The following is a 27,914-nucleotide window of genomic DNA, read 5'->3' on the forward strand; positions in this document are numbered from 1 at the left end:
CCGTCCCGCCGTGCCTCCGGTCTGAGCACCGACCCGGACCTTGGTCCGTCCTGCCGTGCCCCGGTGCTGGTCCCGTTCCGAGCCCGGGCCCGGTCATTGCTGCCGTGTCCCCGGTGCCAGCCCGGCTCCTCTGCACCGTGTCCCTGCTCCCAGCCCCGGTCCCGGTCATTCCTGCCGTGTGCCCCGTGTCAGCCCCGCTCCTTCCTGCTGCGCGGCCGATCCGGGACCTTCCTGCCGTGCCCCGGTCCCGGTCCGGCTCCGTCCTGCCGTGTCCCCGGTCCCAGTCCCGGCACCGCCTTGTACCCGGTCCCAGTGGCGGTCTGAGCCCGGTTCCGTCCTGCCGTGCCCCGGTCCCGGTCCGGCTCCTCCGTGCCGTGTCCCCAGTCCCGGCCCCGGTCCCGGTCCCGGTCCCGCCCCCCGGAGCCAAGGAGGACACGGCCGCACGGGGGTCCGAGGCTGTTTTATGAAGGCGCCCGGGCCGGCGGGCGAGCGGGGTGGGGAGGGCAGCGCTTCCCGGTACCGGCAGGGAAAGAGAGCCTCGGGACGGGGGTCGGGCGGGTCGGGAACAGCCCCGGCCCCGCTGCTGGTTCCAGTTCCACGCGTGTCCACCTCTGCCGGGGCTGCTCCTCGCGGCGGCTCCGGTCACAGGGCCAGCACGGGGGGGAACACGGCCCCGTCTGCGGGGACACAGCGGGGTGAGAGGGGACAGGGAGAGGGGAGAGGGGACACGGGAAGGGAGAGAGGGGACACGGGGAAGGGGAGAGGGGACACGGGAAGGGAGAGAGGGGACACGGGAAGGGAGAGAGGGGACACGGGAAGGGAGAGAGGGGACACAGCGGGGGGAGAGAGGGGACACGGGGAGGGGAGAGGGGGCACGGGGAGGGGAGAGGGGACACGGGAAGGGGAGAGGGGACACGGGGAGGGGATACAGCGGGGTGAGAGGGGACACGGGGAGGGAGAGGAGGGACACGGAGGGGTGAGAGGGGACACGGGGAGGGAGAGGGGACACAGCGGGGGGAGAGGGGACACGGGGAGGGGACACAGCGGGGGAGAGGGAACAGAAGGGAGAGAGGGGACACGGGGAGGGGACGCGGGGAGAGAGAGGGGACATAGCGGGGGAGAGGGGACACGGGAAGGGAGAGAGGGGACACGGGAGGGGGGGGGGGACATGGGGAGGGGAGAGGAGAGGGGACATGGGGAGGGGAGGGGGGACACAGAGAGGGAGAGGGGACACAGTGGGGGGAGAGGGGACACGGGGAGGGGAGAGGGGACACGGGGAGGGGTGAGAGGGGACACAGGGAGGGGGTGGCGGTGGCATCTTACGCTTGGGGCTGCTCTGGCTGTCGGGCTCGGGCACCTTCCAGTCCAGCTTGCGGCCCTTCTCGTAGAGCCCCTTGAGCACCTTCCGGAACTCCTCGGGCTCCGAGCCCTGCGGGCTCAGCTCCAGGTACTTGCGGTAGAGCTGCAGCGCCGTCCGAGCATCCTCGATGCTGTCGTGGGTCTCCCCCTGGATCTTTAGGTCTGCGGGGACAGCCCTCGCTCAGCGGGGGGACCCCCGGGGGGATGGGGGGGGACTCCGCCCTGGCTCCCGCCCCTTCCCGGATCCAAGAGTTCGGCCACTGACCCAGGAAGTACCAGGCGAGGAAGCGCAAGGAGATCATCCTCTTCCTCGGGATGTGGAACAGGTACACGGTGTCGATCACCTGGTCCTTGGGCACCTGGGGAAGGGGAGAGGCTCCTGCTGCCGGGGGTGGGGGACTGCAAACCCGACCTGAGCCCTCCCAGCCCCAGCCGGGACCCTCGTGCAGGCAGGGAGGGGGCTCGGGCTGTCACCATCAGGTTGATGACACGGAAGTCCTTCTGCAGCCCGTGGCCCACGAACTTGACGCCCACGTCGATGAGGAAACGCAGCTTCAGGTACGTGGATTTGAGGGTGGTCAGGTGCTTGGAGGAGATCTTGGCATCCAGGTCTCCCGGCTTGATCCCGGAGTACTGGGTCAGGTAATCCACCACCTGCGGAGACCGGGGCACCTGGAGGGGGCTGGGGAGGGGCACAGGGGCTCTGCCCCCTCCCCAGTTCCCCTGCCAGCACCCCGGGGAGGGGGCTGGTGTTGCAGGACAACAGCCCCAGGTGAGCGTGGAGCACCCAGGTGTCCAGGTGAGGTCATGGGAGTCCAGGGGAAGTCACCACAGAGGACACAGGAGTCCCTGGGGAGCACCCAGGTGTCCAGGTGAGGTCACCAAGGAGAAGACAGGAGTCCAGGTGAGGTCACCAAAGGGGACACAGGAGTCCCTGGGGAGCACCCAGGTGTTCAGGAAAGGTCACCATGGAGAACATGGGAGTCCGGGTAAGGTCACCAGGTGTCCATAGGGTGCACCCAGCTGTCCATGGGGAGCACCCAGGTGTCCAGGTGAGGTCATGGGAGTCCGGGGGAGGTCACCACAGAGGACACAGGAGTCCCTGGGGAGCACCCAGGTGTCCAGGTGAGGTCACCAAAGGGGACACAGGAGTCCCTCGGGAGCACTCAGGTGTCCACAGGGTGCACCCAGGTGTCCAGGTGAGGTCACCATGGAGAACACGGGAGTCCAGGTAAGGTCACCAGGTGTCCATAGGGTGCACCCAGCTGTCCATGGGGAACACCCAGGTGTTCAGGTAAAGTCACCATGGAGAACACAGGTGCCCAGGTGAGGCGACCATCACCAGCAGAGCAGGTCCACGTCCTCCCTGGGGGCCTGGGGAGCTGCGTGAGGCCAAGTGGGCACCCCATACCTGCTCCTGGGTGGAGATGTAGTCATCGATGAAGGGCACGCCCTCGTTGGGGCCCTGCCCACGCACGCAGGTGATCCGGGCCACCGACATCTGGCTGGGCTTGATGGTGGACTTGGTGCCATCACTGCGCAGCTCGGCCTCTTCCTGCCACCAGGGACGGGACACGTGGTGACCAACAACCCCGGAGGGGCTGTCCCCACGCCCTGTCCCCCCCGTCCCCTGCCCCAGGGCCCCCCTCACCTCGTTCAGCGTGACGAACTCCGCGTCCAGCCCCACCAGGTCTCCCGCCTGGGGCATCTCGCTCAGCATGAGGGGGATGAAGGTGGCGTGGCACTTGCGCTGCTTCCGGGCCAGCGAGGCCTCGGCTAGCAGGACGCTGGCCTCGATGGGGTTCTTGACTGTGCAGGGAAAGGGGAAGGAGCTCAGCGGTGCCCCGGCGGCGCCGGCCCCGCCGCCACTTCCACGCCAGGCACTCACTGACGAGGTTGTACTTGGCGTTGAGGTTCCTCCGGGCGTAGTAGAGGATGGCTGGCACCTTCCAGCTCATGTCGAACTGCACGGCCTCGCACTGCAGGGGAGGGGGGGACGGTCAGGGGCAAACCTGGGTGGCTCCACGGGGTGGCCACGGTGTCGCCTCGGCGCTCACCTTGTCCACGGGCTCGATGAGGAAGTCGTTGAAGAGGTACCACTGCTGGTGTGTGACCCCCTGGGGGAAAAGGCACAGCCTTAGGGGCCCCCCCAGGCCAGAGCAGTGACTCCTCTGCCCGGTTACCAGCGAAAGGAGGGTGTGACGATGCCATGTGGGAACCCCCGCCCTTCCTGGGACACCGTGGGGAAATCCCTGCTGCCCTGGGTGGTGACAGAGGACGTGAAAGGATTGGGCTGGACGGGCTCCGGGCTCTGCCCAGCTCCCGACCAAAACTCCAGGGAGATGCAAGAGATAAGAGCCAGGGATGGAGCCTTGACACACTCTGGGAATTCCTGGCTTGGGCATCTCCAGCAGACAACAGGACTGCCCAGACCAGCCCTTTCCTCGGGAAGGGAGATGACGTCCCTGCCCTTACCTGGAAGTACAAGGACAAGCTGGCACCGTGCCCGTGGCCAGGAGGAACCAGCCTGAGTGGGTGTGGGAAGAGGGTTTCTTCAGCCCTTCCCTCCCCGTGAGGGGCCCCAGCAGCTCTCGGCTGTTCGGGACTGCCTGGCACATTCAGCCAAACACTCAAGACTCCACCGAGAGACCTGGCAATGATGGATCCCCCCCTCGGGAAGGCTCCTGGGAGCTGGTGGGGGTCCTGCAGGGTCTCACCTCCTTCCGCTGGTGGTAGGTCTCTCCCACCTTGATGTGCCCCACCAGGCTGCCCCCGGTGCGGGAATCCAGGATGTGGACAACGGTGGCCATCAGGTCGTAGATGTACACGGACTCGGGGTCGTCCGTCGGGCTCAGCTGTGGGAGGAACCGGGAATATCTGAACCCCCAAACCACCAGCCCCGACATTTCCACGCCCCCCCTGAGTGATCTCCAAGAGATCCTCGTCACCTCTCAGTGGAAAGTGGTTCTGAGGCAGCTCTGCTCCCACAGCCCCACGTGCTCCTCTCACTTCACCCACGGTGATTCTGTCCCTTTACCTCATCGGTCTCGCTCCAGTTGCTCACGTCGAGCTCTTTGCTCTTGGTCAACCTCATCTTGATGGCGTGAGGGATCCAAATGTTCTTCAGTTCCTCCACGGAAGGATACAAATGCCCCGTGTCAGGGTTCCCCAGATCCTTCCTGCACCCAGGGGAAACGTGGAAAGCTGAGTTGGAGGGAAATGTCACCCAGGCCAGGACTCCTCAGCTCGTTCCTAAAATTTCTGTGGGAAGCTGGAGCTGCCTGCAGCAGCACCCTGGGAGAGGTGCTCAGCCAACGTGGTTTGAGGGCTTTTGTCAGGCAGAAAAGGGGCACGAGGTGGGTGACCAAGGGGACGTGGTGCAGCCTCAGACAGGCAGGGTATCAAATGAACGTAATTAGCTGAGAAATGACCCAGAGAATCACCCAGGAGGTGTCACTACTCAGAGCCAGCACCCCAGGAACAGAATCCCAGAATCCTTGAGGTTGGAAAAGCTTTCCAAGAACACCAAGGCCAAGCTCTGGCCAATCCCCACCTTGTCACCCAGCCCAGAGTGCCACGTCCAGTCATTCCTTGGACACCTCCAGGGATGCTGACTCCACCACCTCCCTGGCCAGGTCCAAACCCTTTCCATGAAGAAATTCCTCCTGAAGGGTCACCTACCACTCTCCAAGAGAGATCTCCTTTCCCTTGGTGATGTCAAAGCCTCCTCTCTTCATCATGGCTTTCTGAAAGGAATACTGGCAACGAAACACAGGCAAGCGTCAGCACACGGTGACAGGCCAGCTCTGGGGACACGTGGGTGACAGCCAGGCCAGGAGCAGGGAAAACACAGGGATATTAAAGTTGGTGACGGGGAAAAAGCAAGGGAAACCCAAGGTCCCGCACTGCCGTGGTCCCGGGGGGCTGGGGGAGAGACAGAGTGACTCCTGCGGTCCCTTCAGCTCTGCCACGCCACGAGATCTCGTCTTTTCCGACTCCAAAGGCACGGCCCATGCCACGGGCACGAGCAGATGGCACCGGGTCCTCTGCCAGCACGGCTCAGGTGGAGGGAGAGAGGCCAGAGACAGCGAGAGCAGAGTGAAAACCTCGGCAGGGCCGGGCACCGCAACCCCCGCGTGCCGGGAGAACCGGCCCCGGAGTGTCTCCCCCACCTCAGCCTGTGTCTTCCAGAAATCTGCCTCCTTGGAGCTGTTCACCTCACAGTTAATGACCAGCACGTCCGGCAGGCAGCGGATGTTCCGGGTCTGCACCTGCGGGGAGAGGGGGATGTGGAAATGGGAGCCCTGCGGAGGCTCCGAGCGGGATTTGGGACATCCTCCCCTCCCCGGTGGCACTTCCAGCACAACAGCTCCCAGGGGGGGTTTCTCCCTGCTGAATCCTTGTCCCTGTGAGAGGAATTCACAGAGCCCAGGAAATACCCCAGGGCTGCCAGCCGGGCCAGGAACCGAATCTCTGGCATCCACTCAGGAGGTTCCCCGGTGACTAATGGAGAAACTGCCCCCCTCATGCCCCTCTCCTGCAGCCCCTCGTGCCTGTCCCCCCCTCCCAGGCTCACCGTGGGCTGGTATTTCTCACAGTTCTCACACCACGCTTGCGTGTTCTGCTCCAAGCAGATGCTGCGCTTCAAAATTTGGGCAAACTCGTAATCCTTGGCTGGTTTTTCTGCAGGGAGAAAGGAGAATAACGTCACCTCCCCGACACACAAACCTTGACCAGCTGAGCTCAGCCAAACCTCTGGGGTTTTCCTCGCAACCACCAGCCAGAAGGTCAAGCCCCAAATGTGTCTTTCCGTAGCCAAAAGCTCGGCTGGTTGGAAACCCACCCCTGGAGCTGAGGCAGCTCCTGGCTGCAGGTGTGTTCCAGCTGGGAAAATCATGGATAACAAACCCCACCCAGCTGAGGGTGCTGGGCCCTGCCCTTACCGGTGCTGTCGGGGTAGGAGAGGGTGAAGAGCAGCGTGGAGGACACACGGACGGTCTCCTTTCCGCAGCGGCACATGCTGCAGTTCTCCATCTCACAGCTGAACAGCTGCCCGATGACAGAGTCCCCCGAGGAGCCAAAGCTGCTGCAAAACCAGCACTGGGATCAGCAGAATCCCACAGATCCCTAAGCTGGGGACCCACAGCTCAGGCCTGCTCCCAGATTCCAGCAGATTTTGGGGAATCAGCCATCTGAGTAGTCCCCAGAGCCCCTCTGGAAGCTCAGCTGGTGTCCCCTGTGAAGCCTCGACCCTCCAAAGAAGGTTTTAAGGGGGTGGAGGCTCAGCACAGGGTTCAAACATGGGGGAAGCTGCAGCTCCAGGTGTTCTCATGGATCCCTCAGGGCATGAGGGGCAAGGAAGCTTCCCGAGGGATGGGTGGGGTCTCTGGGAAGCAGCCCCTCTCCCCAGCTGGGTCATTCCCAGTCCTGTCCCCACACCAGGGCCTCACCTGCTGCCAGCCCCCCGGTAGGCCTGGGGTCCCTCCTGCTCCTGCGTTTCCTGGTGCAGCTGAGTGAGGATGAAACGGTTCCAGCTCTGAATGAGCCTCCCCAGGTTCACCTTCCCCGTGGCTTCGTCCGAGTCCGCCAGGATCAGCCCCAGCGCCGAAGCCTCCGGGATCGTGCGGAAAGCCCGCAAGAAGTTGCTTCCCTGGGGATGGGGCAAGAGCAACACCGAGGTCAAGTGACTGGAATTTCCATGCTGAGTGCCCAGCACCACTCCTGTTCCGCTGCTGCCATCCCCGTGACCCTCCCCTGCACCCAGGGGAATCGTGGAGGGAGATGTCGCCCAGGCCAGGACTCCTCAGCTCGTTCCTAAAATTTCTGTGGGAAGCTGGAGCTGCCTGCAGCAGCACCCTGGGAGAGGTGCTCAGCCAACGTGGTTTGGGGGCTTTTGTCAGGCAGAAAAGGGGCACGAGGTGGGTGACCAAGGGGACGTGGTGCAGCCTCAGACAGGCAGGGTATCAAATGAACGTAATTAGCTGAGAAATGACCCAGAGAATCACCCAGGAGGTGTGGGCAGCCCAGACCAGCACGGACCTGGCAGGGGTCTCCTCGGGACAGGTCCAGCATGTGGAAGAGCAAGCCCAGCTCGCAGCCCAGGCAGAATTCCTTCTGGCACAGGTGGTTCTGGACCAGGCAGCGGACTGGCTCCAGGAAATACAGCACCTGGCAGAGACCCAGGAAATACAGCACCTGGCAGCAGTCAGGGGGGTTCTGGGGAGGCCACGGGGGTCTGGGAGCGGGGCAGCTCCCACCTGGATCATGCAGTTGCAGTAGGCGTTGGGAATGTGGGGCTCCAGCCCTGCGAACAGCGTCTTGTTGTAATGCTTGAAGTCAAAATCCTCCAGCCCCAGCTTGGAGTATTTGATGGTGACCTGAGCAGAGACGTGACAGGTTAAACAAACACCTCCCCACGCCACGGGACCCCCGGTGCTCCCCACGCAGAGCAGCCCCCCGAGGCCACCACCTTCCTGTACTTCTTGGCCACCCTGTAGAGGTGTGGCTCTTCCTCACGCCCAATCGGGGACTCGGGGACTTGGCTGAAGTTGTCAAACTCATTGTCCATCTCCTTTAACCGATAAGGAATCTGCGAGCAGGGAGAGAGGAGGGATGAGCAGCTGAACCCTGAGGCGGGGAGAAGCCGCACGTAGTGAAACGAGTGACTCCCGGGCTTTCCTGCCTCCTTGAATGAGCAAAGGGATCCACCAGAAGGGAGAGGGGCCCTCCCTGGAGCTGCACGAGGCCTCCACACCTTCCTGCTCACAGGGATTTGTCACTGTGGGAAACCACAGGGCAGTGTTTTCCCAAGGGTGAGGGACGTGCCATGAACTTCCCAGCCGGACAGCTCAGACCTTCCCTGCCCAGAGCCACGGAGGGATGGAAGTGGGAAAACTCCGTCCTTTTCCCTGCTCAAGAGAAGCTGCCACCTCCAAACTACACCTGCAACATCCTGTGGGAATTCCACCTTTTGTTCCAGTCCCTGAAAACCTCGGGGATCGCTCAGCACGCAGAGAGCTCTGCCCCTTCCTGGGCTGCAGAGCTCCACCCTCTCAAAATCCCCTCCTGGGAGCGGGTACCTGGTTACGGAGCTTGGTCCTGGGGTTTGGGGCGTAGCCAATGAACCCCACTTTCTTCATGGTGCGCAGAATCTCAGGATCGACCGGGGGGGCTCGCCTGGAAACACCCCCCGAGTCAGAGCAGCATCTCTCACCCACCCAAGGACCCACCGGGTGTGCTCAGGGACCCACCCTGAGGGTGGTCCTGAGGGTTCTCCCCCTCCTCAGCCCTTCCCCAGGTTCAATTTTGTCTTGGGTTGAGACAAGTTTAGGAGAGACAAGTTTGGTTTTCTATCCCAACAAGGGACGTGCCAGGGCAGCAGCGCTGAGCACGGGGGTGTTGAGGGGCAGGAAGAGGGAAAAGGAGATTCCACACAGGCAGAGCAGAGCCAGGATCCCACTGGGATCTCCCCACCAGCAAGAGGGAGGTGGGACCATGCCCCACATCCTCACACCTGCCCGGTCACTGCGGGCAACTCATCTGGCACCTCCCAGGGCAGGCGAGCAGGAAGGAGCAGGCTCTACCAGAGGCAGCTTTCCTGTGCTTTTCCCATGTTATTTTACCGGGAGAGGCCGGGAATTACCGCGGCGCCGGGGCGGAGTTGGCGGCGGGCCAGTCGGAGAGCAGCGCGTCGCTGGTCAGCGGCACCGGGATGAGCGACAGCGGCACCAGGTCCTGGTTCCAGTCCAGGTGTGGCAGCGTGTCCACCATGCAGGGCAGGGCGAAGTCGGTCTCCCGGGAATAAGCGTTGAAGGTCACCTCTGGGGAGTCGGCCCAGAGGTGGACGCAGCCCTCGGAGTCGCCGAAGGCCAGGGCCTGCTTGCTGGCCGACACGTCAAAGGTCATGATGAGCGGCCCCACGGTGTTCACGTGGAAGATGTCGGCGGGGTTGGCCAGCCCGGTGGGCTCACAGAACTGGCACTGGCCTGGAAGGAGGGAAAAGTGGGATAATATGGCACTGGGAGTGTGTGTGGGAATCAGGATGTGGTGACACGCGGGCCTCACGCCACTGGAAGCGGCTGGGCTCGGACAACCACCATGGGATATCGTGAGCGGGAAGGGACCCACAAGGATCAAAGTCCAACTGCTGTCCTTGCATGAGACAACCCCAAAACCTCCCCATTCCCCAAATCCCAACAGCTGAGAGCGTTGTCCAAACACTCCCTGACCTCCAGAATCATGGAATATCCTGAGCGGGAAGGGACTCACAAGGATCATCAAGTCCAACTCCTGGCCCTGCACAGGACAACCCCGAAAGTTCCTCAAATCCCCAAATCCCAACACCTGAGAGCACTGAGGACTAGAGAGCATTGTCCGAGCGCTCCCTGGTCCCTGGAATCACGGAATATCCTGAGCTGGAAGGGACCCACAAGGATCAAAGTCCAACTCCTGTCCTTGCACAGACACTCCAAAATCCCACCCAGTCCCTGGCAGCGCTGTCCAAACCCTTCTGGAGCTCTGGCAGCCTCAGGGCCGTGCCCAATCCTTGGGGAGCCTGTTCAATGCCCAACCACCCTCTGGGTGAGGAACCTTTTCCCAAAATCCAGCCTAAACCCCTTCTGGCACAGCTCCAGCCGTGTCCTGTCACTGTGAGGAAGTTGTGAGGTCTCCGCTGCTCCAGCCTGAATCCCCCAGGATTCAACCCTGAACTTGGGGACACCAAGGGACCGTCCCCACACCGTGACGGAGCCAGAGCTGCCCGCACCTGTCTGCGAGATGATGGCCAGGCGGGAGGTGTAGGTGGGGATGAAGCGGAGGAAGAAGGGGTCGATGTGGACCTGCAGGGGGGTGGTCGCCCGCATCATGCGCAGGTCGTAGACCTTGAGGAAGCGGTCGCAGGCCAGGCCGTTCATGCGGCTGGAGAAGCCGCAGGTCACCAGCAGGTTCCCGTGCACGTCGAAGTCGGACAAGCTCCCGGAGTAGGCGTCGAACTCGTGCTCCACCACGAAGGTGCGCAGGTCACGCAGGGACACCTGTGATGGGACGTCCTGGAGTGCCCAGGAGCTCTGGGAAAAGCCCCCAATTCCAGCATCTCCCTCCCGGCACGGGCGTTACCTTGCCCGAGGTGTGCCCGCAGAAGAAGAAGCGGTTGGATTGCCTCATGATGGTGATGCCGGGCACCTCCACGGTGTACTGGGAAGGAGGCGGGGAAGAGCGGGGATGAGCAGGGACGGATCCCAGAGCAAAGCTGCAGGGAGCAGCCCCCAGCCCAGCCGCACCTTCTGCGTCTCCTGGACCGTGTTGAGGTCGATCTCGAGGACGTGGTTCTGCAGCCCGGCCACGAGCAGGGTGTTGTTGTCCGTCAGCAGCAGGCTGTGCATGTCCTCGGATTCATCCATGCTGGGGACAGGTGGGACACCCTCAGGCTCCTGCCCGGCTCGGGGAGGGAGCAGGGAGGGGATGGAGGGGCCAGAACCACTCACAGGTAGTCGAAAATGATGAGGCCGCCGCGGGACATGTACTTGAGGTTGGTTTTGGTGAGGAACAGGACGCCGTTCTCCAGGCTCTGGATCTGGCGGATGTCGTCGCTGCTGTTCACCTGGAAGGAGGAGTAGCGCTCCAGCGTCGGCCCGAAGAAGGAGGTGGCGTGGCCCTAAAAGCACAGGGGACAGGGATGTCACAACCCCGTGTCCCAGTGGGTGTGACACGGCCCAGCGTGGCTTTGTCCTCTGCCAGCTCCCAGCTTTTCCAGGTTATGGGGGGGCATTCCCGGCCCTCCCGGGTACCCCAAACCAGGGAAGGCAGCTCAGACCTTTCCCTGGATGCAGGCACCAGTAAAAAATCCCAACACAACCCCACAGCGGTGATAGGGGAAGCAGTGAGGGGTCTGTGCTCTGAGAGTTTATGTGGACAGATAAAGAGGGAAAGGTTTTAAATCAAAAGAGGGGACTTAGGTGGGATATTGGGATGAAATTCCTCCCTGGGAGGGCAGTGAGGCATTGGAATGGATTTCCCAGAGAAGCTGTGGCTGCCCCATCCCTGCAAGTGTCCAAGGCCACCTTGCACAGGGCTTGGAGCAGCCTGGGACAGTGGGAGCAGGGGGTGGGATGGGACGAGCGTGTGTCGGCCTGGAGAAGGGAGGGCTCCAGGGAGACCTTGGGAGTCCCTTCCAGTGGCTGAAGGGGCTCCAGGAGAGCTGGAGAGGGACCTGGGACACGGGCAAGGAGCGATGGCACAAGGGGGAATGGCTTTAGAGCAGGCTTAGGCGGGATCTTGGGAAGAAATTCTTCCCTGTGAGGGTGGTGAGGCCCTGGAAGGATTCCCCAGAGGACACTCAAGGCCAGCTTGGATGGAGCAAGCGGGAGGCGGGTGCAACCAGCCGAGCTTCACTCTCCCTCCCAACCCCAGCCCATTCCGTGATATCCCATCGCATCCCGCTCCTGCAGGCATCCCACACGTACCCCGTGGTTCCCAACCCACAGCATCTCCTCGTGCAGGTCGAAGTGGGACACGGAGACGGGCACGCCGACCTCGGAGACGGCCGTGTGCAGCTCGCTGTACATGCCCTCCATCAGGTGCACCGACTCCGGCACCGCCATCCCCTCCAGGGACACTCCCTCGGGATCCAGCTCCACCAGGCTGGGGGTCAGGTGCGCATCCAGGACGGGGTCCAGCAGGGGAGGCGCGTACTCGGCCAGGGAGGGGTTGAGCCCTTCGAAATTCATGGTGAATCCCGGCCTTTGGGGTGGAAAAGGAACTGAGGCGGCCGCCTGGGAACACCCGGACTTCTTGGAATCGGTGACTTGCGGGGATGGGAATGGCAGCTGGAATCTCCGGGGTGGGGGGTGAAGTGCAAGGCTTGGGGACGTAAAGTCCCTTCCCTGGGGGATGCTCAGAGCCCCGGCACGGCCGGGGGAAGGGGCCTGAGGTGGTCCCGGGGCACCGGGCAGCGTCTGGGGGAACTGGGAAGCAGCGCAAAGGTGCCAGGCAGCCTCCCGGGGATAGCGGGCAGTGGTCCCAGAGCACTGAGCAAGCTCCGGAGGAAGCGGGCAGTGGCCCAAGGCACCGGGCAATGGTCCCTGGGCACCGGGCAGTGGCCCAAGGCACCGGGCAATGGTCCCAGAGCACCGGGCAGACTCCGGGGAACCAGGCAGTGATCCCATGGCACCGGGCAGCCTCCCGAGGAGCCGAACCGGGCCGCCTGGGGAGCTCGGGGCCCCGCCCGGGCCCCGCCCCACCCCACCCCCGGGGCTCCGGGCCAGCTCCGCACCCGCCGCCTTTATCTCCGCGGGCCGACACCGAACGCGCCGGCGGGATCGGCGCGATCGGCGGCCGCAGTCCCGGGCGTTTCCGGGCGGGACACGGGAGGCCCGGCCCGAGCGGCCGCTGTCACCGAGCCCGAGCCGCCACCCACAACCCGCCGCGCGCGCCGTTACCGAGCCGCCGCGGGCACAGCCGCGCCGGGGCCGCGCTCCCGGGCTCGTCCCGCTGCGTCGCCGCGGCCGGGCCGGGGCCGAGGCCGCTCCCGCCGTCGCTACGGCAACCGAGCCCCCTGCCCGGTAAACCGGGCCCGCCCCGGGCCGCTGACCAATGGCAGCGCCGAGCGCCGGCCGCCGACCAATCAGCGCCCGAGGGGGGCGGGACTAAGCGGCACGGCGGAACGGGGCGGCGCACGGGCCAAAAAGGCTGAACTCGGCTGGTTCGCGGCGGGGGAGCCCCAGGGGAAGCCCCGGGACCCCCGGGCACCTCTGAGACCCCCGGGCGCTGCCGGTCCGTGCGGCGTCTGCGGCCTGTGGGTTTCCACGGGTGTCACGAAGCGTCCCCGGACACCCTACGAGATCTCACGGTGTCCCACGGGTGTCACAGAGCAGCCTGTGGCATCCCACAGTGCCCGCGGGTGTCGTTCAGCGTCCTCTGGCCCCCCGCGGGATCCCGAAGTGTCCCCAAATGTCCCACGCAGTCTCTTGGCGTTCCACAGCGTGCAGTGGGGTCCCGCAATGTCCCCTGGGGTCCCCCGGTGCCCCGGTCCCGCAATGTCCCCCCCGGTGCGTCCTCTGGCACCCCACGGGGTCCCAAAGTGTCCCCAGATGCCCCTCAGTGTCCCTTGCTCTCCTCAGGGTCCCGCAGTGTCCCACGGGGTCCCAAAGTGTCCCCAACTGCCCCACAGCGTCCCACTCAGTCTCCTGGTACCCCACGGTGTCCACTGGTGTCCCACAGGGTCCCACGATGTCCCACGGCACCCCACTGGGTTCCACCGCATCCCAAACGTCCCACAGTGTCCCTTGCACTCCCCTGGCACCCCACAATGTCCACCAGTGTCCCACGGCGTCCCTCAGTGCCCCACGGTGCCCCACATTGTCCCACGGGGTCCCTCGGGGTCCCTCAGTGCCCCACGGTGCCCCACACCGTCCCACGGGGTCCCACATTGTCCCACGGTGCCCCAGAGGGTCCCTCAGTGTCCCACAGGGTCCCTCAGTGCCCCACGGTGCCCCACACTGTCCCTCAGTGCCCCACGGTGCCCCACGGGGTCCTCCAGCCCCACCCCGGGCTCCCCCAGTGCCCGACGAGATCCCAAAGTGTCCCAAATGCCCCGCAGCGTCCCCGCGTCGCTCCCCTCCCCGTCCCAGAGCCAGGCGCAGACACGGCGCCGGTGCCCGCGGCGCGCCCGGTGCCCGGGGAAGGCCGGGGGCAGCCCCGGCGGGCGGAGCGGGAAGCGCCGGAGCCGCCCCGTCGGGGCCGCCGAGATTGCGGCGTCGCGGGCAGCACGTCCCGGTGCCGGGGAGCGGCCGGATGATGTCCCGGGGGACAGCGAGGGGACAGCGAGGGGACAGCGAGAGGACAGCGAGGGGACGCGCGGAGAACACCGGATTGCTCACAGGGGCACACCGGAGGGGACACGCGGGGGATCCACCGAGCTGACACCGCCGCGGGCTCCCCGGTGCGCTCGCCGGGGCAACCCAGGTGCAGCGAGGGGGGGTCCCGGTGCCGGTGCCGGTGCCGGTGCCGGTCCCTCCCATCCCGCTGGGCGCGGAGCCGCCAGGAACTGCCCCGGGTTTTCCTGCCCGTCCCATCCCATCCCGTCCCGGTGCGGAGCGGGGCCGGGCGCGGCGAGGCGCAGCCCGGGGACCCCGGCCCAGTATCGGTTCTGCTTTCGAGGGGCGGCGGCGGCGGCGATGATTTCGCAGGGGCGGGAGCCACCTGCCCGGGATTCCCCACCTGCCGCCGCCCCATAAGAGCCCGGTGGCGGCCCCGGTGCAGGCACAGACCGACCTTCGATGGCTCCGCTCCGCCGCCTCCTCCTCTGCCTCTGCCTCGCTCTGCTGCTGCCGCCTCCCGCGGCACCGGCACCGACACCGGCACCGGGCCGCCGCCCCGACTGGGCCGCCTGCAGGATCCTCTCCCGGGAGCTGTCGCGGCTGCTGGCGACCGTCAAAGAGCCGCACTCGGCGCTGGTGAGCGCGGGGGGCTCGGCCGGGGGCACCGGGAAGAACCGGGGGCACCGGGAAGCACCGGGGCGGGTTCGGGGAATGGCGGCGGGGGTTGGACCGAGGGTGCGGGGGTTCCCCGGGGGTGCCGGGACACGTGGGGACCCCCGCTGCCTCCCTGCTCCTCCAGGAGGGGATGCAGCTGATGGAGGAGGACCCCCAGAATTGGCCCCCCCGGATCCGCTGCAGCGATTCCTGTGACCCGCTCACGCTGGAGAGCAACAACACGGTACCGGCGGCGGCGGGGGGCGACCGGGGGAAAATACGGGGCTCAGGAGGGCCCAGGGGTGCTGGGAGGGTTCGCTTGGGCACCCCAGGTGTGCTCGGGGATCACGGAGATGCTGAGGGTGCCTGGGGGTCCCAGGGATGCTGAGGGATTTTCCTGGGGTTCCCAAGGATGTTTGGGGGTCCCAGGAATGCTCAAGGATGTACCTGGTGGTTCCCAGGGGTGTCTGGAGGTCCCAGGGGATGCTGAGGGTGCCTGGTGGTCCCAGGGATGTACCCGGGGGGGTCCCCGGGATGTCCGGGCTTCCAGAGAATGCTGAGGGATGCGCCTGGAGGTCCCAAAGGGGTCCCAGGAGTGCTGTGGGATGTGCCTGGGGGTCCCAGATGCGTCCGGGGGGTCCAAGGGATGCTCTGGGGTTCCAGGGGTGCCCAGAGGGGTCCCAAGGATGTTGTGGAATGTGCCTGGAATTCCCAGGGATGCTGAGGATGCACCTGGGGGTCCCAGAGGAATGCCGGGGTTGTCTGGGGGTCCCGGGGGTGCTGGGGGATGCGCCTGGGGGTCCCTGAGGCATCCCGGGGTTGTCTGGGGGTCCCGGAGGTGCTGGGGGATGTGCCTGGGGGTCCCAGGGGTGTCTGGGGGTCCCAGGGATGCTGAGGATGCACCTGGGGGTCCCTGAGGGGTCCCGGGAATATCTGGGGGTCCCAGAGGGGTCCCGGGGATGTCTGGGGTCCCGGGGGTGCTGAGGATGCACCTGGGGGTCCCGGAGGGGTCCCGGGGTTGTCTGGGGGTCCCGGGGGTGTCTGGGGGTCCGGGGGTGCTAGGAGATGCACCTGGGGGTCCCAGGGGTGCCTGGGTTGTCTGGGGGTCCCAGGGGTTGTCTGGGGGTCCCGTGGCTGGTGCTCAAGGATGCACCCGGGGGTCCCGGGGTTGTCTGGGGGTCTGGGGGTGCTCAAGGATGCACCTGGGGGTCCCAGGGGTGCCTGGGTTGTCTGGGGGTTCCGGGGGGGCTGGGGGTCCCAGGGGATGTCTGGGGGTCCCGTGGCTGGTGCTCAAGGATGCGCCTGGGGGTCCCTGAGGGATCCCGGGGTTGTCTGGGGGTCCCGGGGGTGCTGGGGGATGCACCTGGGGGTCCCAGAGGGGCTCCCAGCCATGCCGAGGGACTCGCCTGCCGTTCCCAAGAGCACTCGGGGGTCGCAGGGTCCCGGGAGGCTCCCGGGAGGGTCCCGGCTCCCCGTGTGACCCCTCCCCGCTCCCGGCAGCGCTGCCTGCACCGGATCCGCCAGGCGCTCCAGCACTACCGGGACCTGCTGGGCTCCGACATCTTCCGGGAGCAGCCCCAGCCCCAGCTGGAGACCACCATGGAGCAGCTGCTGCGCCACGTCCAGGTCAGCGGGGTGGGAGCAGCCCCTTTTGGGGTGAATTTTGGGGGGAAGGGGTCCCCAAACCCTTTGGGATGAAGTTTTGGGATTCCCAGCCCTTTTTTAGGTCAATTTTGGGGCTCCCAAAGCCCTTTGGGGAGGATTTTGGGGGGTCTCAGACCTCTTTTAGGGGAATTTTGGGGGTCCCGACACCTCCACGAGGAAATTTTGGGGGTCTTCAAACCCTTTTTGGGTGAATTTTGGGGGTCTCCAAACGCCTTGGGGTGAATTTGGGGGGAGTCCTCGGATATTTGGGGTCAATTTGGGGGATCTTAGGACCCCCGGATGGAATTTTCGGGGAGGGGTCCCTGGATATTTGGGGTGAATTTTGGGGTTCCCAGGACCCCTGGGTGGAATTTTGGGGGGGGTCCCAGAATATTTGGGGTGGATTTGGGGGGGGGTCTGAATATTTGGGGTGGATTTTGGGGGGGGTCTCTGAATATTTGGAGTGGATTTGGGGGCTCTCTGAATATTTGGGGTGGATTTGGGACGGTCCCCAAACGCTTTGGGGTGAATTTGGGGGGGGGTGTCCCTGGATATTTGGGGTGAATTCCGGTGGAACCCATCCCCGGATCCCAAGCCCCTTTTTGGGGTGAATTTTTACGATTTTTACCCCCTTTTCTGCTCAATTTTGCTGCTCCCCGAGCCCACTTCTAGCGGTGACTTTTGAGGCTCCCCAAACCCCTTTTTTTTTTTATTTTTGGGAAGGGCGGGGTGGGATTTTTCCCAAGACACCACCACCCCTCTGTGTCCCCACCCCTCTGACCGCTCTGTCCCCCCACAGGAGGGTCCCGGCCGCCCCCCCCGGCCGCCCCCCCCGGCCCCCACCAAGGTCTGGGCTCACCCGTTCCAGCGGCACCTGGCCCTGAAGCGGCTCCGCTCCTTCGCCGCCGTCATCGGCCGCGTCTTCAACCACAGCGCCCGCTGAGCCCCCCACCCACCCCCAGGAGGCTCCGGACCACCCCCCGCTATTTATTCCCCCTCTCCCGGACCCCCGACACCCCCCCCCCTTTATTTATTCCCCCTCCCCCGAGGGGTTATTTATGCGCGACACCCCCTTAATTTATCTCGGGTATTTATGGGTTTCTAATAAAGGTCGCACGGACACGAGACGGCGGCTCCTGCACGTGGGATGCGCCTGGGGGTCCCAGGGGGTGTCTGGTGGTCCCAGAGGTGTCTGGGGGTCCCAGAGGTGTCTGGGGGTCCCAGGGATGCTCAGGGATGCACCTGGGGGTCCCAGGGGGTGTCTGGTGGTCCCAGAGGTGGCTGGGGGTCCCAGAGGTGTCTGGGGGTCCCAGGGATGCTCAGGGATGCACCTGGGGGTCCCAGGGGGTGTCTGGTGGTCCCAGGGTGTGTGTGGGGGCCCCAGGGGTGCTCAGGGATGCATCTGAGGGTCCCCGGGGGTGTCTGGGGATCCCAGGGATGCTCAAGGATGCACCTGGGGGTCCCAGGGGTGTCTGGGGATCCCAGGGATGCTCAAGGATGCACCTGGGGGTCCCAGGGGTGTCTGGGGGTCCCCGGGGGTGTCTGGTGGTCCCAGAGGTGTCTGGGGGTCCCAGGGATGCTCAAGGATGCACCTGGGGGTCCCAGGGGGTGTCTGGGGATCCCAGGGATGCTCAAGGATGCACCTGGGGGTCCCAGGGATCCCGTGGGCAGCGGGGGGGGTGGGAAGGGGTTTATTTACAGGGAAGGGGCCGGGGAGGGGTCACTGGAAGTCGCTGGCATCGATGTGGAGCGGCGGGAAGTCGGTGGAGAAGAGGGAGCAGACGGCGGGTGGGGCCGAGTCCTCGGGCTGCGGCAGGAACGGGTCGTGCTGGTCCAGGAGCGCGGCGCTGCCTGCGGTGGGGACAGCGCCGAGGGGACAGCTCAGCGCCGAGGGGACAGCTCAGCGCCCAGGGGACAGCTCAGCGCCGAGGGGACAGCTCAATGCCAAGGGGACAGCTCAGCGCCGAGGGGACAGCTCAGCGCCCAGGGGACAGCTCAGCGCCGAGGAGACAGCTCAGCGCCCAGGGGACAGCTCAGTGCCGAGGGGACAGCTCAGTGCCGAGGGGACAGCTCAGCGCCGAGGGGACAGCTCAGCGCCCAGGGGACAGCTCAGCGCCGAGGGGACAGCTCAGCGCCCAGGGGACAGCTCAGCGCCCAGGGGACAGCTCAGTGCCGAGGGGACAGCTCAGTGCCCAGGGGACAGCTCAGCGCCGAGGGGACAGCGCAGTGCCGAGGGGACAGCTCAGTGCCCAGGGGACAGCTCAGTGCCCAGGGGACAGCTCAGTGCCGAGGGGACAGCTCAGCGCCGAGGGGACAGCTCAGTGCCCAGGGGACAGCTCAGTGCCCAGGGGACAGCGCAGCACCCAGGGGACAGCGCAGTGCTGAGGGGACAGCTCAGTGCCCAGGGGACAGCTCAGCGCCCAGGGGACAGCTCAGTGCCGAGGGGACAGCGCAGCGCCGAGGGGACAGCTCAGCGCCCAGGGGACAGCTCAGTGCCGAGGGGACAGCGCAGCGCCGAGGGGACAGCTCAGCGCCCAGGGGACAGCTCAGCGCCCAGGGGACAGCGCAGTGCCGAGGGGACAGCTCAGCACCCAGGGGACAGCGCAGTGCCGAGGGGACAGCGCCGAGGGGACAGCTCAGTGCCCAGGGGACACCTCTGTCCCCGCCGCAGCCCCGACACTCACCGAGGCTCAGCTGGAAACTCCCGTCCAAGCTCTCCACCGTGCTGGGCATCAGCTCCGCCGCCTCCAGCGTCTCCAGCGTTCCTGCGCCCGGCTCCAGCCCCTCCAGCGACTGCAGCAGCTCCTGCATGTCCTGGCCGCCGGGCAGCAGCTCCAGGTCCCTCAGCTCCGGTGGCAGCGTCCCCCTCTGCTCCTCGGGGCCCTGCAGCGGCTCCGCAGCCCCCGGCCGCAGCGTGCCCAGCGCCGCGGGCAGCACCTGCACAGTCCCCGCAGCCCCCGGGGCCACTGGCAGTGTCCCCCGCGTGTCGGGGACCCCCGATCCCACCCGCTGCAGGCTTTGGGGCTGTGCTTGCAGCATCCCCGTGGGCTGCAGGGTTCCCGGGCTCGTGGCCATCCCGTGGGGGGTCCCCAGGTTCCCAGGGGTGACCTGAAGTGCCCCTGGGCTCGTGGCCACCACCTGCAGGGTTCCCGGGCTCATGGCCACCATCTGAGGGGTCCCCAAGTTCCCAGGGGTGACCTGTGGTATCCCCGGGCTTGTGGCCACCACCTGAGGGGTCCCCAAGTTCCCAGGGGTGACCTGTGGTATCCCCGGGCTTGTGGCCACCACCTGAGGGGTCCCCAAATTCCCAGGGGTGACCTGTGGTATCCCCGGGCTTGTGGCCACCACCTGAGGGGTCCCCAAGTTCCCAGGGGTGACCTGTGGTATCCCCGGGCTTGTGGCCACCACCTGAGGGGTCCCCAAATTCCCAGGGGTGACCTGTGGTATCCCCGGGCTTGTGGCCACCACCTGCACTATCCCTGGGCTCGTGACCACCCCGTGGGGGGTCCCCAAGTTCCCAGGGGTGACCTGAGGTGTCCCTGAGCTCTGGGGCTGTGGCAATGCCAGGCCACCAGCCTGCTGTGCCCCTTGCCCTCCGGGCTGCAGCTGCAGCGTCTCCAGGTTTTCCGTGGTCACCACCAGCTCCTCTTCCGTTTGCCACTTGCTGGGCTGCCTGCAGGGACAAGACAACGGGGGTCGGCATCGGGGTCAGGGGATGCCCCCCTTCCCATGGGGTCACGGAGGGACCCCGGTGTCCCCACAGCCCCTCCTCACCTGGAGGAGACGCGGATGAGGCGCCGGCTCAGGTATTTCTGGGACTCGCTCAGGGTCCCTGGCGACAAAGAGGGCGGTCAGGGGGTGGTGGGCTGTGACATCCCAGGCTGTGCCAGGCTATGCCAGGCCGTGCCACGCCGTACCCTCCTGCCTTTGGCTGTAGTAGGGCCCGAAAGCCTCGTCGCGGGGGGTGTCGGGGTACAGGTACTGGAGGGGGTTCTCGGGAATGTTCTCCTCCATCATCATCTGGTAGTCGCGGATGATGTCGGGCAGCGCCAGCGACACCAGCTCCGAGGCCGTGTAGGGATCCACGGCGTGGAAAGTGGGGGATCCTGCGTGGGGAGGGCACAGCCGGGCTCAGCGGGGTGGGGAGGGGGGCTCGGGGCTGCACCCCGGGGGCGTGGGAAGGGTCGCTGACCTCTCTCGTGGTGCTCCACCCAGGTGAAGGTGACGCCCCCGAAGACGCTCTCGCTGAAGCGCAGCAGGAACGTCCCCGTCCGCTTGGACTTGAGCAGTTTCTTCTCTTGTTTGCGGCTCACGAAGCCCAGGATGAGGCTGGGGGTGGCACCGTCAGCCCCGCTGGCCCCCCCAGGCCCCTCGCTGGCCCCCCCAGGCCCCTCGCTGGCCCCCCGGCCCTGTTCCTACCCGTCCTTCCAGAGCTGCTTGAGGTGCTCCTGCAGCAGCCCCAGGATCCCGTCCAGCCAGGCCCAGAAGGAGAAGCCGGCGGCTCCGTCCTGCGGGAGAGGGTGGGACAGGGCACGGGGATGTGGGGGGACAGAGGGGGACAGGGCCACGGACGGGACAGGGGACGAGGCCACACCGGGGTGGGGCCATAGGAAAACAGGTGGGAACGGACCGTGAGGGGACAGGGCCACAGAGAGGCAAGGGGGAAACAGGGTCACAGGGGAGCAGGGCCACGGGGGGCCAGGAGGGCCAGGGCCACAGCGGGACAAGGCCATGGAGGGGATGACAGGACAGAGCACAGGGGGACTGAGGGACAGGGTCATGGAAAGACAGGGCCACAGGGGGAACAGGGCCATGGGGCCATGGGGACAGAGGGGACAGGGCCATGGGGACATGGGGACAGAGGTGATAAGGCCATGGGGACAGAGGGGACAGGGCCATGGGGCCATGGGGACAGAGGGAACAGGGCCACGGGGCCATGGGGGCCAGAGGGGAGCGGGCCATGGGGCCATGGGACCATGGGGCCAGGGGGGCCAGAGGGGATGGCGCCATGGGGCCATGGGGCCAGGGCGGACAGGGCCATTGGGACAGGGGGCCATGGGGACAGAGGGGACAGAGCCGTGGGGACATGAGGACATGGGGACAGAGGTGACAGGGCCATGGGGCCATGGGGACAGGGGGAAGAGGGCCATGGGGAGAGGGGGGACTGGGCCATGGGGCCATGGGGCCATGGGGACAGGGGGGACAGGGGGGACAGAGGGGACAGGGCCATGGGGCCATGGGGCCATGGGGCCAGAGGGGACAGAGGGGACAGGGCCATGGGGCCACGGGGACAGGCCCTACTCACCTTTGAGAACTTGGGCCAGGCCACGGCGCTGTTCGGTGATGGCTTGGAGCCTTTGAGGGCAGAGCAGGGTGAGGGGGGCAGTGCAGCCTTGTCCCCCCGTGTCCCCCCGTGTCCCCCGTGTCCCCCCGAGGTGCCGGCCTTACCCAGCAGTTTCTCGGCCAGCATGAGCAGGTTCTCCTGGCTGAGCCCCCGCTCGGCCACGCTCTCGAACTGCCAGCTCAGCACCTTGGCCAGCTGGGGCCACGGGGCCGGCAGTGGGGACGAGAAGAACTGCTGGGCCTGGGGGACACGGGGGGACAGGGGGACACAGGGTGAGCAGGGACAGGGACATGGGCAGGGGACACAGGGGGACACGGGGTGAGCAGGGATGGGGACATGGGGAGGGGACAGGGACAGGGGCTGAGCGGGGACATGGGGAGGGGACAGGGACATGCACTGGAGCAGGGGAGGGGGACATGGAGAGGGAAAAGGGATGGGGAGAGGGGACAGAGACGCGCACTGGAGAAGGGGACAGGGATGGGACAGGGACCGGGGCAGGACAGGGACCAGCAGATGGGGACACGGGACAGGGAGGATGGGGACCAGGGCAGGGGACAGGGATGGGACATGGACCAGGGGATGGGGATCAGGGAATGGGGACACGTGGCAGGGACCAAGGATGTGCATCAAAGCAGGGGATGGGACAAGAACCGAGGACAGGGACAAGAAGCAGGGCAGGGGACGGGGACCAGGGGACAGGGATGTGCACCTGGCATGGGACAGGGACCGGGCCCAGAAGCAGGGACAGGGCACAGGGGATAACCAGGACCAGGGACAGGGCACCAGGACGGGGACCAAGAGAGGAGCAGGGACAGGGATGGGACAGCAGCACAGGGGGACACGAGGCAGGGGTGGCACAGGGCCAGGGGGTCCCGCTCGCCTTGGGGTCAGAGCTGAGCATGTTGAACCAGAGGATGGAGGCCCAGGCGCTGGAGAACTGGTTGTTGTTGGAGATGATGACGAAGGGCAGCGTGGTGGTCTGGGATTGGGGGGGGGTCGACAGGGGTCAGGCTGAGCGTCTCCAGCCCCCCTGGCTGTCCCCAAGCCCCCCAGGACCCCCAGCCTCACCTCCAGCTCCAGCTCCAGCCCGCAGTAGGCGTAGGCCAGCGTGAAGGTGATGAGGTGCAGCTCCTCTGTCACGACCAGGGGACCCTGCGGGGAGGTGCCACTACTGTCACCGCTGTCCCCAGCCTCCCCCTGTGCCCCCCCGGCCCCCATCCCGCACCCACCTCACCGCTGGTGCCTTTGCCCTTGCCGGACCTGCTGTCCTTCTGCTCCTTCAGCGTCTGTGGGGACGGCAGAGTCAGCCCGGGGCGGGGGCCGGGGCTGGGCAGGGTCCTCACCCTGCTCCCTGCCCCGGGGTGGGGGGGTCAGGGTGGGACCTGGGGGTCTGGGGGGGGGTCCCTACGAGGTACTGGAAGTCGCAGACCAGCCCCTCCTGGGGACTGTCCCCGGCCAGGAGCGTTTTGCTGCTCGACGTGAGGATGTTGAACCTGCGGAAGCTGCGGGGCAGACACAGCGGGTGGGAGGGGGTCGGGACCCCCGCGAGGGCACAGCCCCGGTGCACGTGGGGGGGCCAGGACCCCTGGGGGGGCTGTGGGTGGAGGCTGGGACCTCCTCCAGGGTAGGGGACACAGCTCTTGTGTGGGTAGGGGTCAGGAGCACCCCTAGGGGCTGCTGGGGGGGGAAGGGATTGGGACCTCTAAGGGGGCACAGCCCTGCTGTGGATGGGGGCTGGGACCCCTGGGGGGGCTGTGGATGGGGGTCAGGGCCCCCCCAGGGTGGCAGGTGGGGGTCAGGGTACCCCTCCGGGGCTGGGGTGGGGGTCAGGACTCACCCAGGGTTGGTAGGTGGGGGTCAGGGTACCCCTCACAGGGGCTGGGGTGGGGGGCTCAGGACCCCCCCAGGTTTGGCAGGTGGGGGTCAGGGTACCCCTCACAGGGGCTGGGGTGGGGGGCTCAGGACCCCCCAGGGTTGGCAGGTGGGGGTCAGGATACCCCTCACAGGGGCTGGGGTGGGGCTCAGGACCCCCCCAGGGTTGGCAGGTGGGGGTCAGGATACCCCTCCCAGGGTCTGGGGTGGAGGGCTCAGGACCCCCGGCGTGGGGTCCCACCCGCTGCTGCCTCCAGCGCTCTCCCAGCTCTCACCCTTTGATGTTGGGCGGGTCCCTGCAAGAGAGGAGGGGGCGTCAGGGGCAGCGGGACCCCCGCGGGTGGGTGGGGGGTCTCCGGGGGGCTCCCACCCACCTGTCGATGTGGATCTTGGCCTCCATGCGGTGGTTGCGGTCGTGCAGCCGCACGAGCAGGCGGGCGCGGGTCGAGAACTTGCTGGCGGTGCGGAGCACGAGCGGGCGCTTGCTGGCGTTGGGGGTGCTGGGCTGCTGCTCCACCACGAAGGCGCTGGGGGAAAATTTTGGGGTGGGGGGAGAGGGGTCAGGGCCACCCCAGTAACCCCCAGTGATCCTCCACTGGTTAAAATCATGGAATAGCCTGAGGTGGAGGTGATCCGGTAGGGTTATTCAAGTCTAACTCCTGGCTCGGCATGAGACAACCCCAAAAATTCCCCAGTCCCCAAATCCCAACAGCTGAGAGAGTTGTTCAAACACTCCTTGAGGTCCAGAATTGTGGAATATCCTGAGCTGCAAGGATCCATCAGGATTGAGTCCAACTCCTGGCCTGGTGTGAGACAACCCCAAAAATTCCCCAGTTCCCAAATCCCAACAGCTGAGAGCACTGAGGACCTGAGCGCGTTGTCCAAACACTCCCTGACCTCTCCAATTACAGAATACCCCGAGCTGGAAGGGACCCACAAGGATCAAGTCCAACTCCTGGCCCTGCACAGATGCCCCAAAAGTCCCCGCAGCCTCCCAGCACCTGAAGGTGTTGTCCAAACACTCCCTGACCCCTGGAATTATGGAATACCCTGAGTTGGAAAGGACCTACATGGATCAACAACTCCTGAGCAGGACAACCCAAAAATGTCCCCAACCCCCAAATCCCAACACCTGAGAGCACTGAAAACCTGAGAGCGTTGTCCAAACACTCCCTGACCTCTCGAATTACGGAATATCCAGAGCTGCAAGGGACTCGTCAGGATCAAAGTCCAGCTCCTGGCCCGGCTCAGGACACCACAGATTTTCCCTCAAATCCCAACACCTGAGAGCGTTGCCCAAACACTCCCTGATCTCTTGAATTATGGAACACCCAGAGGGGATGCAAGGGACCCACCAGGATCATCAATCCCAGCTCCAGGCCCTGCACAGACACCCCAAAATCCCACCCCGTGCCTCAGAGCGCTGTCCAAACCCGACTTGAGGTGGGAAGGGGCCCACAACAATCTTTGAGTCCCAGGGCACCCCCCAAAACCCTAAATCCTAACACCTGAGAGCATTGTCCAAACACTCCCTGATCTCTTGAATTTGGAACATCCAGAGCTGCAAGGGACCCATCAGGATCAAAGTCTAGCTCCTGGCCTGGACCAGGACACCACAAAAGTCCCCCCAACCCCCAAATCCCAACACCTGAGAGCGTTGCCCAAACACCTCTTGAATTATGGAACACCCAGAGGGGGTGCAAGGGACCCACCAGGATCATCGATCCCAGCTCCAGGCCCTGCACAGACACCCCAAAATCCCACCCTGTGCCTCAGAGCGCTGTCCAAACCCTCCTGGAGCTCTCGGGGCCGTGCCCATTCCCTGGGGAGCCCGTTCCATGCCCCAGCACCCTCTGGGGGAAGAACCTTTCCCTGATCTCCACCCTGACCCGCCCTGGCACGGCTCCAGCCGCTCCTATCCCGTCCCACACCTCTTCAGCAGGTGCGTGAGCTGCTCCAGCAGCCGCTGCTCCAGCAGGGGCGTCTCTGCCACCAGCGGGTCCCTCTCGTAGGTCACCTTCTGCCGCAGGTCGCTCAGCGCCCGCAGCAGCTGCCGCAGCTGGAACAGCCCCTGGCCCAGCTCCGTGAACCTGCGGGGTCCGTGGGGCTCAGCAGGGTCCGGCTGCAGCCCCCGCCGAGCCCCCCGAGCCCACCGGCCCTACCAGGTCTCCAGCGGGCGCAGGCTGGCGTCACCGGGGCCCCCCAGGCACAGGCGCTGCTGCCGCTGCCGCCAGCCCCCCAGCTCCTGCTGCAGCAGCTCCTGCAGGGTCTCGCTGCGCCCCAGCAGCTGCTGCATCTGAGCCAGCATCTCCTGAGGGGGAGATGTGGGTCTGAGCAGGGGTGGGGGGGGGGGGCTCAGGGTGGTTATAGCCCCCCCCACCTCCTCCCCAAACCCAGCCCGGCCACCCCCAGCCCCCTCACCCGCCGCTGCCGGTCCAGGTTCTGCAGTTTGGCCTGGAGGGCTTGGAGCTGCTGGACGTACTGGGGGTCCCTGTTCCTCTCCTCACCTGCGGGCAGGGGACAGGGGGCTCAGGGGGTCGGGGGGGGCGCAGGGCAGGGCCAGCCCCCCTGGCTGGGGCTCACCTGGCTGGTAGTGCACCTTGTAGCAGAAATCGAAGGCATCCTGCAGATCCTCCAGGTGCCTGAAGGCTCGTTCGGCTTCCTGCGGGCACAAGGGGGTTCGGGAGGGGCCAGGCAGCCCCCGGGGGGGCTCGGCGGGGGTCGTGGGGGGGGGGGGGGGGGGTTACCTGCAGGGCCGTGTGGAACTCGGCCAAGCGCCGCCGGATCCGCTGCTCCCGGTCGCTCTCCGGGGCCAGGCTGGGTGCGGGGACCGAGCCCCCCTAGGGAAACACGGGGTGTGGGGCAGCGGCCGCGGGGCCCCGGGGGTGGGGGGGACACCCCCCTGCCCTACCTGCCCCCCCGCCTGCCCCAGACGCAGGATCCGCCGCTCCTCCTGCAGCAGGTTGGCTACCAGGTTGGCGAATCTCTCCGGGCTCTCCTCGAACTCGGCCTGCGGAGGGGTTGGGGTTGGAGGGGGGGTGGTCAGCGGGGCGCGGAGATCCCCCCCCCCCACACCTCTTCAGCCCCCTGCCCCAGCCCCGACGCCCACCTGGAGGTCGCGGTGGGCCTTGCGCAGGTTGTGCTTCAGCATGAAATCCTCGTGGCCCGAGCCCGGGCTGCCCAGGCACTCTCCCAGTAGCATCAGTAAGGAGTGGAACAGCATCCGGGACTGGGAGGAGAGCGGCTCTGCCGCCTGGAGCCTGCGGCAGCGCGGGCTCAGCACCGGCACGGCCCTGCCCGTGCCCCCCGGTGCCGCCTCCGGTGCCGCCCCCAGCCCCGTTACCAGTTCTGGCTCTCGATCCAGGCAGCCAAGCACTGGCGCACAGCCATGGGCAGCGCCGAGCCCGCGTACAGCTGGTGCACCTGCTCCAGGTAAGTGTTGGCCAAGCTCTGCACCTCCTGCCACTGCGCCATGCTGCGGGGAGAGGGGTCAGAGGCGTCCCGAGCGACCCCCGGCCACCGCAGGACCAGAGGACGAGAAACACCAGCGTGTCCCAGCTGGGCACCTCTGCACCCCTCGTACCTGCACAGGTGTCCCGGGGGTCCCTCTGCTCTGCCTCAGCCCCGGCAGCTCCCGGGGGTCCCCTCGCTCCTGGGTGGTCCCGGGGCTCCCTCTGCTCTGCCTCAGCCCCGGCAGCTCCCGGGGGTCCCCTCGCTCCTGGGTGGTCCCGGGGGTCCCCTCGCTCCTGCTGGGGTGGCCGCGGGCTGACAGCCGCGTCCCGCGGTGGGAGCACGGGGTGAGCCGCGGTGGGCTCCCCACCCGGGGCGGGGGGCACACACACATAACCCCCGGCTCCAGGGCCCCCACCACCCCTTCTGCAGCACCCCAGGCCCCTCCTCAGAGGTCGCCCTAGACCGGTCCCCCATTGAACCCCTCGGGCACACCCCGGGTACCCCAAATGTCCTTCCCGCAGGGATGGGTGCCCCTAAACACCCCCCGCCCCAGCGGGACAGCCCTCCAAGGGACTCCTTGTGTGCGCCAGCCGGGATCCCCTTGCCTGTGTCCCCGTGTCCCCCCCGGGACCCTCGGTCTCCCGCCGGGACCCCGGACCCACCTCGGCCGCCACCGGAGCAGGAAGGCCGGCTGGCCACGCCCCCTCCTCCGCTCTGCGCGGTGATTGGCGGAGCGCGGGGCTGCTGCCACGCCCCCTCCTCCGCTCTGCGCG

The 27,914-nt window shown here is 66.4% G+C and overlaps 3 protein-coding genes across 11 annotated transcripts; 1 reads left to right on the top strand and 2 right to left on the bottom strand.

Annotated features, from left to right (window-relative positions):
* Positions 1 to 441: 441 nt before the first annotated feature.
* Positions 442 to 12,895, bottom strand: PAN2 (poly(A) specific ribonuclease subunit PAN2). Of its 4 annotated transcripts, none has more exons than XM_048327437.1 (26): positions 12,795 to 12,895; positions 11,820 to 12,096; positions 10,842 to 11,011; positions 10,638 to 10,758; positions 10,474 to 10,551; positions 10,124 to 10,391; positions 9,002 to 9,344; positions 8,439 to 8,535; positions 7,829 to 7,948; positions 7,617 to 7,736; positions 7,399 to 7,527; positions 6,810 to 7,009; positions 6,303 to 6,442; positions 5,936 to 6,042; positions 5,532 to 5,630; positions 5,041 to 5,117; positions 4,397 to 4,538; positions 4,077 to 4,214; positions 3,417 to 3,476; positions 3,248 to 3,338; positions 3,011 to 3,168; positions 2,771 to 2,914; positions 1,834 to 2,013; positions 1,625 to 1,718; positions 1,324 to 1,521; positions 442 to 677 (listed from the first exon to the last, which is right to left on the bottom strand). In XM_048327437.1, exons 2-26 carry the CDS (start codon positions 12,081 to 12,083, stop codon positions 643 to 645), a joined length of 3,573 nt encoding a protein of 1,190 aa, XP_048183394.1. In that variant the 5' UTR covers positions 12,084 to 12,096; positions 12,795 to 12,895; the 3' UTR covers positions 442 to 642. The 4 variants fall into 4 exon arrangements, with proteins under 4 accessions (XP_048183394.1, XP_048183393.1, XP_048183392.1 ...); XM_048327436.1 differs by having other exon boundaries at positions 6,303 to 6,445; XM_048327435.1 differs by having other exon boundaries at positions 7,399 to 7,554.
* A 1,380-nt stretch (positions 12,896 to 14,275) lies between these two features.
* Positions 14,276 to 17,415, top strand: IL23A (interleukin 23 subunit alpha). The gene is made up of 4 exons (XM_048328315.1): positions 14,276 to 14,810; positions 14,974 to 15,072; positions 16,329 to 16,454; positions 17,272 to 17,415. Exons 1-4 carry the CDS (start codon positions 14,634 to 14,636, stop codon positions 17,413 to 17,415), a joined length of 546 nt encoding a protein of 181 aa, XP_048184272.1. The 5' UTR covers positions 14,276 to 14,633.
* Positions 17,416 to 17,727: 312 nt separating this feature from the next.
* On the bottom strand, positions 17,728 to 27,872 carry STAT2 (signal transducer and activator of transcription 2). Of its 6 annotated transcripts, none has more exons than XR_007208104.1 (25): positions 27,804 to 27,872; positions 27,272 to 27,453; positions 27,032 to 27,163; positions 26,798 to 26,948; positions 26,600 to 26,698; positions 26,436 to 26,528; positions 26,272 to 26,350; positions 26,110 to 26,195; positions 25,851 to 25,999; positions 25,620 to 25,778; positions 24,063 to 24,215; positions 23,964 to 23,984; positions 23,225 to 23,318; positions 23,046 to 23,102; positions 22,885 to 22,968; positions 22,697 to 22,795; positions 21,921 to 22,056; positions 21,778 to 21,827; positions 20,892 to 20,980; positions 20,665 to 20,801; positions 20,390 to 20,578; positions 20,247 to 20,304; positions 19,157 to 20,145; positions 18,065 to 18,323; positions 17,728 to 17,894 (listed from the first exon to the last, which is right to left on the bottom strand). XR_007208104.1 is itself a non-coding variant. In XM_048327447.1 (25 exons), exons 3-25 carry the CDS (start codon positions 27,160 to 27,162, stop codon positions 18,193 to 18,195), a joined length of 3,174 nt encoding a protein of 1,057 aa, XP_048183404.1. In that variant the 5' UTR covers position 27,163; positions 27,272 to 27,453; positions 27,804 to 27,872; the 3' UTR covers positions 17,958 to 18,192. The 6 variants fall into 6 exon arrangements, 5 of the variants coding, with proteins under 5 accessions (XP_048183404.1, XP_048183405.1, XP_048183401.1 ...); XM_048327447.1 differs by lacking the exon at positions 17,728 to 17,894 and having other exon boundaries at positions 17,958 to 18,323; positions 19,157 to 19,880; positions 19,941 to 20,145; XM_048327448.1 differs by lacking the exon at positions 17,728 to 17,894 and having other exon boundaries at positions 17,958 to 18,323; positions 19,157 to 19,640; positions 19,701 to 20,145.
* Between the last annotated feature and the right edge of the window lie 42 nt (positions 27,873 to 27,914).

This window comes from Corvus hawaiiensis, chromosome 24 (assembly GCF_020740725.1).
Source record: "Corvus hawaiiensis isolate bCorHaw1 chromosome 24, bCorHaw1.pri.cur, whole genome shotgun sequence".
Classification (NCBI taxonomy): domain Eukaryota; kingdom Metazoa; phylum Chordata; class Aves; order Passeriformes; family Corvidae; genus Corvus; species Corvus hawaiiensis.